This window comes from Aedes aegypti, chromosome 2 (genome assembly GCF_002204515.2).
Source record: "Aedes aegypti strain LVP_AGWG chromosome 2, AaegL5.0 Primary Assembly, whole genome shotgun sequence".
Taxonomy (NCBI): domain Eukaryota; kingdom Metazoa; phylum Arthropoda; class Insecta; order Diptera; family Culicidae; genus Aedes; species Aedes aegypti.
This window is the reverse complement of record NC_035108.1, coordinates 179,559,374-179,572,930: the sequence shown is the minus strand read 5'-3', so window position 1 is coordinate 179,572,930 and position 13,557 is coordinate 179,559,374. Positions and strand designations below refer to the sequence as shown.

The 13,557-nt window shown below is 34.9% G+C and overlaps 1 protein-coding gene across 3 annotated transcripts in view; it reads right to left on the bottom strand.

The window, feature by feature from the left end:
- The window catches only part of LOC5570290 (protein disabled), a 57,659-nt gene extending 53,458 nt beyond the window's left edge, over positions 1-4,201 (bottom strand). Inside the window, exons 1-2 of one of the 3 annotated variants that reach the window (XM_021843298.1) lie at positions 4,119-4,201; positions 2,836-3,223 (exon numbers count right to left, since the gene is read on the bottom strand). In XM_021843298.1, coding sequence (XP_021698990.1) covers positions 2,836-2,872 — 37 coding nt within the window. In that variant the 5' untranslated portion in view covers positions 2,873-3,223; positions 4,119-4,201. The other 2 variants (XM_021843297.1, XM_021843299.1) reach the window with 2 other exon arrangements.
- Positions 4,202-13,557: the final 9,356 nt, after the last annotated feature.

The window sequence follows — 13,557 nt, the reverse complement described above, 5'->3', positions numbered from 1 at the left end:
AGTGATGCAGTAACTTCAACATGATAGACGAATAATGTTGTGTTGACTTCAATTATTCACGTCTGTAAAGCATGTAATAGTTGAAGTCCAATATTTGACTGTCATTGGGCGAAGGACAAACTTTTGATTAGCACTAACGACATTCTGATATTGCCAAATACATATTTCGATCGCTGTCAGATCCGAGCCACATTGTATACTAATAACTTGACCCAGAAAAAATATTTTGATAGTTATGTTTTCATTATCAGCTGGCAAGTTTTATAGAATCCCTTTGAAGACTTTTCTGAAATATCTGAAGGATTTTATTTTGTTTTTGGTATAAAGGGTGTAAGTGTGCATAATTGTACATTTACATGTATGGAAATGAATGTATGTCTGTATCTCACTTACGTGGTAGAGCAGAAAATTGAATTGAAGTCACTAAATGATTTAGTTCTGGTATGCATCTTTCGCCTCTGAAATTTTATTCTTTATGTTGCAATTTCTTTATCAGGGTACGTCCATAAATTACGTCACGCAAAGTTTTGCCGTATTCATCCCCTCAATTTTCCTCTATATCACACTTTTTGTATGGATTTCAATTTTTATATGGGTAGTCACGTTTCCTTGTAACCCCCTCCTTCCTCTTCTGTTCGGGACGTAATTCTGCAGTTTTTTTTTTCAACTTGTTCACATTGTAATGGGTCGAAGAGCATAAAAATATATTTGATTAATCTCGAAAATAAACTTATAGAACAACTAGATATGGACGACACACTTTCAAGAATTTTTTTGGATCCCCACCATAGTCTTGAAATATTTAGGTGAAACAAGGTTTAATTTATGGGAATACGACTATGAATAACAAAAACGGAGCTGAATTCCAATTGTGAGATACCTTGGGCGTTATCGGGTTAATATGAATATCTGTTCTTAAATAAAGGAATTAACAATTCACTTCGTATTAACCTTGTTTTGTCCTGAGTAAAATGATGGAATCCAACAGCGTTTACTCCACAACCAATCCCTTTCCGAAAAATCGTCGAGTTATGCTAGGAACCATATTCGTAAAATGGTAATGACCACAATCGAATTCAATCATGCATCCACTATTCCTGATAAAAATAGTAGTTATACTGTATCACTACGCGGAAATAATATACGCAGTATTATATTCAACGTACCTTATAAATTAGATAATTTTCGTTTCACTAAAATGTTTGTCGTCAACCAAAAACATTTGAAGTATTGAGAAAAAAATGATTGGTAACAAAATTCAACTTTGATTCCACGCAGTGTCCATGTTGAAACAACCATTTTTTTGTTAAACTTGCTCTACCGATAGTATTTTCAGACAATATAATTATTGGTGAAATCAAAATAAACTTAGATTAAGGTGAAACAGTTTGGAATCAACTTCTAAGATTGTACTAAACTTTTTATTTTGGTTTTATGCACTAGCAGAAAGCTTAAAATAAGAAGATCAGGAACGTTTGCCAACTATTTCTCCAGTTTTGTGCCTTTGAAAATGTGAGTAGAGGGAGAAGTCGGCCATTGTGCCGGCCATTTTTGGATTCCGAGATGTTTCACCTTAAAAACACGCAAATCATGATTCGAGACAAACATAATTATCGTAGAATTTAAATAAAAACTCTACATTAAATATACCTGTAATGTATCAAAAATCTCTATTGTAGCAAAGATATTATAATTGTTTCTCTCACTGAACACAGATGTCACCATAGCGAATAAGCTATTGTAAGGAATATCTATTGTCTACTGTGTAGACTTCCTGTGCATATTGCATATAAAAGATGTATGAACCCTAGGATAGCCCTCTTAGTCCTAGACGATCCACTGGACTGTAAATATAGATTAGAAGTGGAAGTTCTGGTTTTTCTATGGTAAGTCCGAACACGTCACTACCAAACAACCGTATTTGTTTCAAACAAAAATGTGCATTGAAAACAAGAAATTTTGATTCGAAATCAATCATTTTTTGGGATCAAAATCAACAAAAAAATTGATGTTTCAATAGTTTACGCAACAAGTTGCAGAATGATGATTTTTGCAGCACGAGTCGTACATCTATGTATCGAGTTACATAATTACGAGGAGTGCTGTAAAAATCGAGTTCTGCAACGAGTTGCGTAATAGTAGTTTACGCAACAAGTTGCAGAATTACGGTTTTTACAGCACAAGTTATATATTTATCCAACGAGGCTTGCCGTTGCCACACAACAATGTGTGAAAAATGGTAGTTATTTACGAGTTCGCAATGGAAGCAAAATCAAACTTAGACGGAGAAATTTAATCACACTTGTAATATGAGAGAATGACATTGCAAGTATTTAATTACCAACTGTGTTGATAAAAAACAAAATAAGTATTTTTTTAATATCTGAAATTTCAAAATTCTGAACGCTGTTAACAATGATCTCTTGCAAAACATGCGAGGTAAGACTTCATCAATCAAGAAAAACGACAGTGGCTTCGCGGACTCCTTGAAACGTCGTCATGGTTTCTAGGAGCCTTATCGGGGGAGGAAGAGTAGAACGCAAAAATATTCAAAAATATATTTTCTACAGCTGAACACTATGAACGGTGTTCAAATTAAAAACGTATTTCGTAATGTGAAGTTTTAAAGGATCTTATATCTAGACAAAAGATAAATAAAAAAGGTTAATTTTGGAATCATATGTACACTTTTTTACTTAAATCAGAAACTCTTCCTTTGTCCTATTATTGTGCATCTTTTCGCCGAAAGTTATGTAGGGTAGCTTTACTAATTCACAAATTTGGACTATAATCTTGCAAATTATCTAAATCGTCTGAACAATGATCAATACTTACACTTCAATGGGCTGGTCTTCTTCCTGAGCGTCTGCATTTTCCTATATTTTTGGTATACTAAGCTGTTGGTATCAATTCTGAATGAATTTCTATCTAGCCATATCACAAGAAAAAGCCCTAATTATAGAGTCGTGTGCAATTTCTTGATTTATTGACGATTTGTGCACTCTTCCAGCATCATTTAGCACTGGTCACATGGTATTCTTCCATCACCGGTTGGGAGTAGTTATGCATTCACTTTTCCCAATGACAAGATGCTACACCCTCTTTTTCTTCGATTACTCCCGATTATCTCATCTGTGACAACATTTGTCGGTCGGTATCGGATGATTCAATCTTCAAGCATTTCCTCGCTTTTCACCTTTCTGCAACCTTTTGATTGAGCTTACTGAACAGGAGAAAAAATAATACGGTTGAAGTACATCATAAAATGCTCCACATTTTTCACTCCACCCTTGTCTGCTCTAATTTACTCCTACTGGTGCAGACATTTCCTTCCGGGAGTAGCTTTTAATCCCCACACCCTGTTTCTTCAACGCACCACACAGCACTTAGAATTATCGATCTGCTGAACTACCCTAGGCAGACACGGCACTTATACCCCGTTTCACTTGCTGGCACTTGAGATCAATTATTCAAACACCATTCACAGTCGGAGATGTAATGAAATGTGTTACGCGGTAGGGAAGATTAGGTTTTCAAAAAATGGGGAAGGCTTATCTTAATCCTTTTCGTTTGCTTCAAATATCCTCGTAATTTCTGGTTTCACGTGTAGTGTTACCGGTCGTCCGTAGAATGCGCTTATTTCGGTCGCATTTCTGCAGACGACTACAACGATGATGGTGATGACGACACTGACGATGATGTGATGGTTACCGGTATGTTCAAATATCGATTTTTCCTAGCACCAAACCTGACGGGTGAAAACTTATTGCGAATTTCGCAGTTTGATACATTGCACCGTTTTACATGAATCACCTCTCCTCGTCAGTAGTGTATCAAACAAAATGCAATTTTGTGCACATTAATGCTCGAAATGGTTCAAGTTGTAACAATTTTCGATGTATCCTAGCGTTACAAACATGAATTCATTCCAAGTTACTGCCTAGCAAACGATTTTTCACACCCACAAAATTCTTCATTATTCAGTAATATAAATCCAAAACTTCACAAATTCCAGATCGATCACACCATCCGCAGTCCGTTGAAGACTAATAAATTCACGCCACACCCGCCTAGTGTACCTCTTTCTAAGATTTTCTATCCGCAGTCAAAATAACCACCTCTGCCATTTTTCATTGAATTTTTTCCTTTAGATTATGTCTTGGGCGATATACGCGCGCGCTTCTCCTTCGTACTACTGACCATACACTACTGCATCAGTGTGAGTACACCATAGTAGAAATCTTCTTTACTGGTCCTACCATTCCTGTATACAAAGGAAAATGACAGAAGGGTGAATTTTCCACCCAAGGAACTATGGGTTCATCTGGGAAAATTCGCCACCCACTTTAACGAATATGTACGGCTCTATTCGAAGCGATTCATATCGTCATATCGTCAAGGATGAATTAACCCCCTCGGTGACGGGTTTGTTTCGTTACTAGTGGATTATTCAACATATAGATAAAAAAGTAACAATTAACGCATACGTTATTATAAGTCTGATTGGATTTTAATTTTAGTTCAACGTAATTTTGAACTAACAATAAATAATCATACCAGAAATATTTGTTTTAATTACTTCATTGGTAGCATTCTTCATCGCAAATGAAATCGATCGGACCCAAGTTTTACACAGTTGCTTGAGGCCCCGAATAGAACCGAAAAAACATTCATCTGTTTTGATTCATTCAAATTTGCGTCTTTTCATATAACTTCAGGATAGCGACTATCTGCAAAAACCTGGAAGATCAGGGAATTCCATTTTTGGCCTGGAAAGTCAGGAAATTTCACTTGAGGTCAGGGAAAAATACTATGTTCTATGATGATAATAAATCTTCGAGCTGTTTAATGGAATACCTTTAAGTAAATGAAAAACCGAATTTAGTACTATATCATTTAATTCCACTAGAATTTGTATCCTTTGACAGATACGCGTATTTAGACCTCAACTGTAAGGCCGTCTTCAGTATCGTGTAGTAGAGTCGAGTCTAGTACACGACACTGAAGACGGCCTTACAGTTGAGGTCGAAATACGCGTATCTGTCAAAGGATACAAACTCTAGTGGCATTTAATGGTATAGTACTAAATTCGGTTTCTTATTGGACATTTGGTCGAACGACATTTGGTCGAAAGTACATTTGGTCGAAAGGACGTTTGGTCGAATGACTTGTACCAGGCTTGGGAACTGTGACCACTATTCACCACATTTCATCGATTCTGCCAGTCAACCAAAACACAAAGCAGCAGCAGCATCAATACCATCAAGCGTTGCGCTGCCAATGGTTCACACACTGCTTGAATGTTTTTGTCTCTCCACTATAATCGTTTTCGGGCAGCCATCTCGAGATGAATGATTGAAAAAAAATGTTAAATAATTCAATCGCTAATAATTCGCTTGTGTTTTCAACTAATTGAAATCTATTGACGCTAATAGCAAGAGCACAATCATTCCGTTGCAATACTTATAAACAAGTTCAATTTCATGCTGCCTTTATCGAGCAAAAATGCAAAACCCCGAAAACCGGAAAAATCGGGTCACCACTGTGCTCGAGTCATTTCGCATTCGGGTTTGAAAAAACGCTGTGAAGAAGAAGATTACAGTTTTGAAGAGCCGTGACATTTTTTTGTTTTGAACGGTCATGGTTTGCTATGGATTTTGATGGTCGCGTAGAAAAATGTGAATGTCGAGGTGGTAAATGTTTGCTACATTACATTTCCCATCCCTGACTATAACATTTCGTCGAAAGATTATTTAGTATTGGTTGATAAGAATAATCGTTCAGTTCAGCAGATGTAGAACCGAACTAGATTTTTTGCACAATACATTATGTTAATTTTTTTTTTGAGTACACATACTTTTCATCAGAAGTCAATAAATCTATGTACATGATAATTATTACCTACGCTTTACAACGTGATTGGTATATGTGCTGGTGTCTATAAAGGATAATTTATTCTTGAAAATGTTTTTATTCTTCTTTAATTTTTGGATTGGAAGATGGAACATTTTATTTTACCCAAAGTTGCAGAAGTTCAAAAATAACTGTGTTTATTCATTCAACCATTGCTCAAAGATTGAAACATAATGAATTTATTACTCTATCAAAATATCATCTTTCTTTGGAAAAAAAATCCTTAACATTTTCGTCGCTCGATTATTGGAATACTAAATATTGTTGATTTTATTATTCTTTCAACATATCATCGTTCTCAATATATAGGTAACTGCTGATCTTTATCCAATGTCAACTTCCAGTTTGAGTGCTCGGAACCTTTATTACCTAGCAAGTTTTACAGCGTGACCGTGACTGCATATAATGCATTTTTATATGTAGATTAAAAGGGCCAATTTTGATTGCCATGGCTTTAAGCAAACGATTTTGACGAGGAGCATCACGTCAAATAGTGAAACGTTTCATGTACGTCGTGGAAACAAAGTTATATTTATTCCGACCTAATGATAAATTTTAACAGGTGAGTGATAAGAAAACAGGCGACCGATCACTACACGGTTCAAACCAACACTGCCCGCTCTCGACGTCTCTTTGCTTGTTTGAGTTGATCGTTCGGTACTCATCTTAGACCGTTACAACTCCCCCGCCAGAACGATCAAATGTCGGCAAAACCGTTGATGTATGTTGGCTTTGATGGTTATTCCGTTACTTGTGAGTTCTTTCAATTATAATTAAAAGCTTATATATGTGTTAATATTTTTCTAATTTAATTATAATTATACTTCAACGTAAGGATTGTTCATTTTATAAAATTTGTTTATGTGTTTATAAATAAAACACTTTGTTTATGCTATATTTTTTTATTCATGAAATCGTAATCGGTTTTCCATCGTTCAGCTACTATGCTACGTTGTTTATGATATAATTAATAATATCTAACAAAATGCTTCTGGTTTGTTTTGGGATATAATGCGTATATTCAAGGCGTGACATAGGCGTCAAATGTTATATTTAGGGACCCTTTTCTGATATTTGACCCGGGTCCTCCACTGTTGAGGTGCGCTTAGAGCAGTGATTTCCAAAGTGGACGAATTCGCTCCTTTGGGGGCGATTTTCATGGCAACGGGGTGATAATTTGTAATTCTGAATTTGGGGGGAAAACACTAGAAAGGAGGGGGGTGAACATTTTAAATGAATTGAAAAGAATGAACTACAGACAAAACTTCAGGTAATTTGTAGTTCATCATTCAAATTTAAGCCGATTCGAACTACAGAGGCTGAGATACAGATTAACAAAATTGGACATATTGTATGGAAAAACATCATTTGGTTACTGACTGTTGTTACAACAATTCGGAAACTTTTGATACGGTACTGCAGGGCAAGTGTGTAACGAAAATCGTAAAGTTGAGGTTTTATTAATCATGAAGACATTTATGCAAAACTCCAGGAAAAAATATAAAACATGTTATAAGGTATATTTGAACATGGAAGTTGTTCAGCCATTTGAAGAGTTTCCAAATTTCCCCGGGATTTCACCTCCCGGGAAACGGGAAATAAAAATGCAATTTCCCGGGAAATCCTCAAAAACATGAAAATAAAGCAAATTAGATAGATTTTTTAAATTACAGTGCCTTACAGATTTTGGCAACAAGGCGTGATTTTTATGTTGCCAAAATGGGGATGTTGCCATATTAAGGAATTTTTAAATGCCTTCCTTAGCCGAGTGGTTAGAGTCGGCGGCTCAAAGCAAAGCCATGATGAAGGTGTCTGGGTTCGATTCCCAGTCGGTCCAGTATCATTTCGTAATGGAAATTTCTTTGACTTCCTAGGGCATAGAGTATCATCGTACCTGCCACACGATATACGAATGCAAAAATGGCCACTTTGGCAAAGAAAGCTTTCAGTTGATAACTGTGGAAGTGCTCATAAGAACACTAAGCGGAGAAGCAGGCTCGGTCCCAGTGAGGACGTAATGCCAAGAAGAAGAAGAAGAAGCATGATAACTACTAGGAATGATGTAAAAAATGTCTGGAAGCCTTCTTCAGTTCAGCTTTCGACTCAAAAGCATTTCAGCAGAGACATCATGTACTGATTGTATGCACCATCTGTAAAGCACACTTGTTGTACACAGTAGAATCGTGATATTACTTTCCGTGGGCTTTTGTGAAGGTTCTAGAGTGCAAATGTGCAACTTCCAGATCATCCAGACCATCTTGAAAGTAGTAGATTTTGAATACAGGTTCGGTTGAGGTTCCTTTCGGATGGGTTTATTTTTGGGATACCCTGAACTTACAGTGCAATTTTGGATACCATGAGTCTTTATAGTGAACAAGGTTCAAGTTGAAAATTATGGAAGTTCTTATAAATTACTTTGCTCAAATCAATGTCATCATAGTTCAAATGTAATGTCGGGAATGAATAGAAAAAAAAAAGAAGTTGAAAGATATCCATTGTAAACGGTGATCAAAACCACAGCAAGAAAGATATCAAATATTTATACTAAGGCCCGTGTTAAAAAAAACATCATGCCATTTTTTAGATCATGGCAGATGTTCAATGCTTTTTATCGAGACTGGCACTGCCATGCACCCAGAAATTGAGTTAATAATGGGATCTCACCATGCACTACGTTCGTTTGCTGAGGTTCGGGAAATATTTTGCTGAGAGTTGCAAAATAAACAATGAGAGGATTGGAAATAATTTCTTTAAAAATATCATGATAAAGATAAGACGTGTGGTGGAATTGTTGCAGCAAGGTGAGGAGTAATATTCAAATTGAAAATTGTTAAAAGTTTTGCTACTGAAATTAAAAAAAATCATTCATTTCATTGCGTTTTGTTTTTAACGAAAATACCGTTAGATTTTTTGCGAATTCTTGAAGATATTGCTTGCTTAATCTCTTTGACACATATGAATTTTCTAACCGATTACACCAATTGACGCTTCTGTTAAAAATACAAAATACAAGGACAATAGGGATACAGTTTTTAATTATATTTAATTATATTTTTGGAAAATTCTTAAAAATGAAAACGAATAGCAGAAAAAAATGTAGATTATTCGGAATCAGTGGAAAAAATGCAAGTAATCATTTCTTTTTTCTTCGTCTTGCAGAATAATTTGTGAACTTTAAACTGTATTTTGAATTACAGTGAACATTTTTGGTGGAATTTTTAATTGAAGAGTTGCCTGCAAATTTTCTTCTATATCACTCTCCAGCTGTCGCAAGAGTGTGGTCAGAAAAACTTTTGACTGCTGAAGGTACGTCAATCTGGTCTAGATTGGGAGATAATTTTCAAATGCCTTTATTGAATGTATGCGACAGGAAGGGGAAACCACACACATTTTAACAATGGCCAAAGACATTTTGAGCATGTGCTGTTGTTTTACTCGCTCTTAGAATTCATCTAAGAACATTTTAAACGACTAGGGTCGATATACCAATAGCCGCATAGCTAAGAACAAATATTCGTATAAAATCGAAAAATAACGCAGGCGTCATTATTTTCACATCATCTGAAACCTTTTTATCTTGGTTTTGTGAGAAAAATATGATAACTACGAAAACTCATTTGTTTGTATTAATTATCGCTTGTGCCGCTATAGACATGTGCCTACCCGAGCAGAAGAAAATAACTACTGAATACCAAGTTGAGGTATTCCATACCAAATAATTTCCAATACAGTCAACTTTCGTTCGTTGCACTAAACCTGTAGCCCACTTAGTGAAAGACTTTCACTAATCGGGCTGAGTTCCGAGCTGTCAAATAACATTAAACCAAAGAAAAACAGAGCTACCAAAATTGATAAATTGCGCCTTAGATCAGAAAATGACGTTTGCCTTCGTTTTAGGTGGGCTATAGCCCAACTAACGGGAGCCCAATTATAACGTAGCCCACTGAAAGATAGTGCAACGAACGAAATTCGACTGTACTTACAACCTGAATGAGGTATGAATGAGCCCTGTATAAGAGGTAAAATACCTCAAATAATACATTTTGCATATTCTACAAATACCAAGCTGATAATTAGATCAAGTATTGTAATACCTAAATAATACTTGATGGATTTTCATAAAAAAGTGACATATGTCAATAGTAGTTCAATACCTACAGCAGTCCTCAATAGCTACCGAATACCAAAATGAAGTATTTTTAATTATTTTAAACATTTTATTCCAATAACATTATAATTCCAAAATGAGGTATTGACAACTGAACAATACCTAATTATGGTATGATACCAAAATATGGTATGCATAAGTTATTGCGAGTTATTCTTTTTTCCTCGGGTATAGTAGGACTATTTCTAATTTCTGTTCCTATAGTAGCACTAGCATCACGGCGTTCGCAAAATACTAATCAAAACCGTATTTTTCCAAAGATTTTATATTTTTCCTTCAAAGCGTGGATCAAAAGCTTTCGTTTGATGTAAAACAAGTTCTTAATTCATTTATTATTTAGTATAATAAAAAATAGTTTCTCCTATAGTGCTACTATAGGAACAATATGTTTACTATAGGCGCAAGGGCGCTCAAATTTTAAGCAAAACTAATTATTTCGATCATTTTTTGAACAAAATCGAGCTGTGTATCAATGGTACTTAGATAAATAGCTCCTGACCTTCATGTCAAAAAATATTTTGAAAAGATCTATAGCGAAACGGCCATAAAAAGCCACTAGTGCGACTATAGGGGACTGTCCACTAAGGGAGCGCTGACCCTACGTCAAAACTCTTTCTCAAAATTTTGCTCAAATTGTAATCTAGAGTTACGAACAAAGTTTCTCACCAATTATTCGATAAAATCTTCTACGGATTAACTAATAATGATCGCATGATAATTTGTAAACATTCAAATGCTCTTCAGACCGCCACCCACAATCCGATCGATATGTTAAAAAAATAAGTAGCACAATAACAACAAAATATTTGTGATCGACATAGTAAAGCTGATTATCTTAACATTTGATGTTTTTACTACATTTTTTTTAATAAAACATTAATGCTACATAATCTATATAGTCTGCTGTATAAGACTTCTACTATACGTTAAACAAAAAAATAAGTTCTAGTCATGAGAACGTTTTACATTACCTTATTTAGATCGCAATGTTGACCACCATTTCCATTTCGATTTATTATAACTTTGTGTTAAATCAAAATGTGAGGGTTCTGTACCTAATAATCAATTACAAAAATATTTCAAATTTGTTGTCAAAATCGGCAAGAAAATATTGCCAAAACGGGTGTTGCCAAAATCATGATGGCACTGTATTCGCATTTCATATTTTTTCATATTTTATGCCAGTACATATGTATGGGATTTTCACTTTTCTGTGAGTAATTTATTCAATTATCTAAAAAAAATGTTGGCTTCGAAACGGGAATGCCGGGAAATCTTATTTCCCGGGAAATGTCCCCAAGATTAGAAACTCTAGCCATTTGTACCTTCTCTCAAGTGTATTTTTGTTCTTTTACTTTTCTTGTGAACTCCCTGTAATGTAATTATGAAGGGCTGCTTGTTAACGACCATCTTTGGTTTGCATAGAGATGAGCTAACCTCGGGCAGCAAATCTTTTAAATAAAGATATCTATGTATCTATCTATCTAACAAACTTTAGTAGGTCAAGCAGATAAATATAAAACCCATTAATATTCCCCTGAAAGATTCATGTGTGCTGCTCGCTGTGGCCTAAGTTACCGTAAAATAGGGTGAAGTTGACCCCTTTAAAGCTAGTTTGTTCTTTAAAATCACTAGTTGAAATACACAAAAAAAACCTTTTTCAAATCCCACTTTTCTTACCTACGTCCAAAGTTGCTAAACCATTTATATTGTATATTGCAAAAATAAATTATAAATTATCTCAAATTTATGTAAATGTAAACTGAAAAGCAAGAATATCGAATAACATATTCCGGATAATTAGTCTAAAATTCCGGATAATCGAATCCCGGATAATCGAGTCTCCGGAAAATCGAGTCCGACCTGTAGCAATCTGTTTAGGTTTATGGAGAACGAATTGTGTGCGTTTCTCCTCCGTTTCTCCTCCAGTTACTTCGCCAGAATCTCTTCTGTTCTGAGAAGCATTTGGAAAAAATGAAAAACTATTTTTTTTTAATTTCTTTATTAGTATCATTCCAAACATTACATTCATTTCTTATATCTAGGTGTTCTGTGTTATTAGACAACACTATCATCCTAATTTGGTAAAACAAATTTAAGATTATATTAACATTTTGTTAACAACATATTACATTTCATTTGCCGAAGCAGTCCAGATTTTTTTACAGGTGAGTTGATTTCACTTGCTTATGAGAGAAAAAAAATAACGTTTTCAATTTACTTAACCTAACTTAACCTAAACATATAACGCATTAATCGTGGCAATAGAAGATTCCAACGATTTTTGCCTGAAATTATTAATTATTTTATTTGACATTTGTTTCAATGTTTCAACATTGGATATTCTATGTAACTCATTGGTACTATACCAGGGAGGAAGCCTCAGAATAAATTTCAAAATTTTATTTTGAATTTTCTGCAGAGCTTTTTTCCTGGTATTACAACAGCTAGACCATATTGGTACAGCATACAACATGGCTGGCCTGAAAATTTGTTTGGATATCAAAAGTTTGTTCTTAAGACAAAGTTTTGATTTCTAATAATAAGGGGATAGAGACATTTTACATATTTATTACATTTGGCTAGAATGCCCTCAATGTGATTTTTGAAAGTTAAATTCTTATCCAGCATGAGCCCTAGATACTTAACTTCATCTGACCAATTTATTGGAACCCCTCTCATCGTGACAACATGTCTACTTGAAGGTTTCAAATAAAGAGCCTTTGGTTTATGTGGGAATATTATTAATTGTGTTTTTGTAGCATTAGGAGAAATCTTCCATTTTTGCAAATATGAAGAAAAAATATCCAAACTTTTTTGCAATCGACTACAGATGACACGTAGGCTTCGTCCTTTGGCGGAGAGTCCTGTGTCATCAGCAAACAAAGATTTTTGACATCCCTGAGGTAACTCAGGTAAGTCAGATGTGAAAATATTGTATGATATTGGTCCCAAAATACTGCCTTGAGGAACACCAGCTCTTACAGGAAGTCTTTCAGAACTGGAGTTTTAATAATGAACCTGAAGTGTACGATTTGGCAGATAACTTTGAATTATTCTAACAATGTATGTTGGAAAATTGAAGTTTTTTTAATTTTACAATCAAACTTTAATGCCAAACACTGTCGAATGCTTTTTCTATGTCTAGAAGAGCAAGACCAGTAGAATAGCCTTCAGATTTGTTGGAACGGATCAAATTTGTTACACGTAAGAGTTGATGAGTGGTCGAATGTTCATGGCGGAATCCGAACTGTTCATTGGCAAAAATTGAATTTTCGTTGATGTGGGACATCATTCTGTTCAAAATGACCTTTTCAAAAAGTTTACTGATGGAGGAAAGCAAACTGATTGGACGATAGCTAGAAGCTTCTGCAGGATTATTGTCTGGTTTTAAAATTGGAACAACCTTAGCATTTTTCCATTTGTCAGAAAAATATGCTTATTGAAAACATTTGTTAAATATATCAACTAAAAAT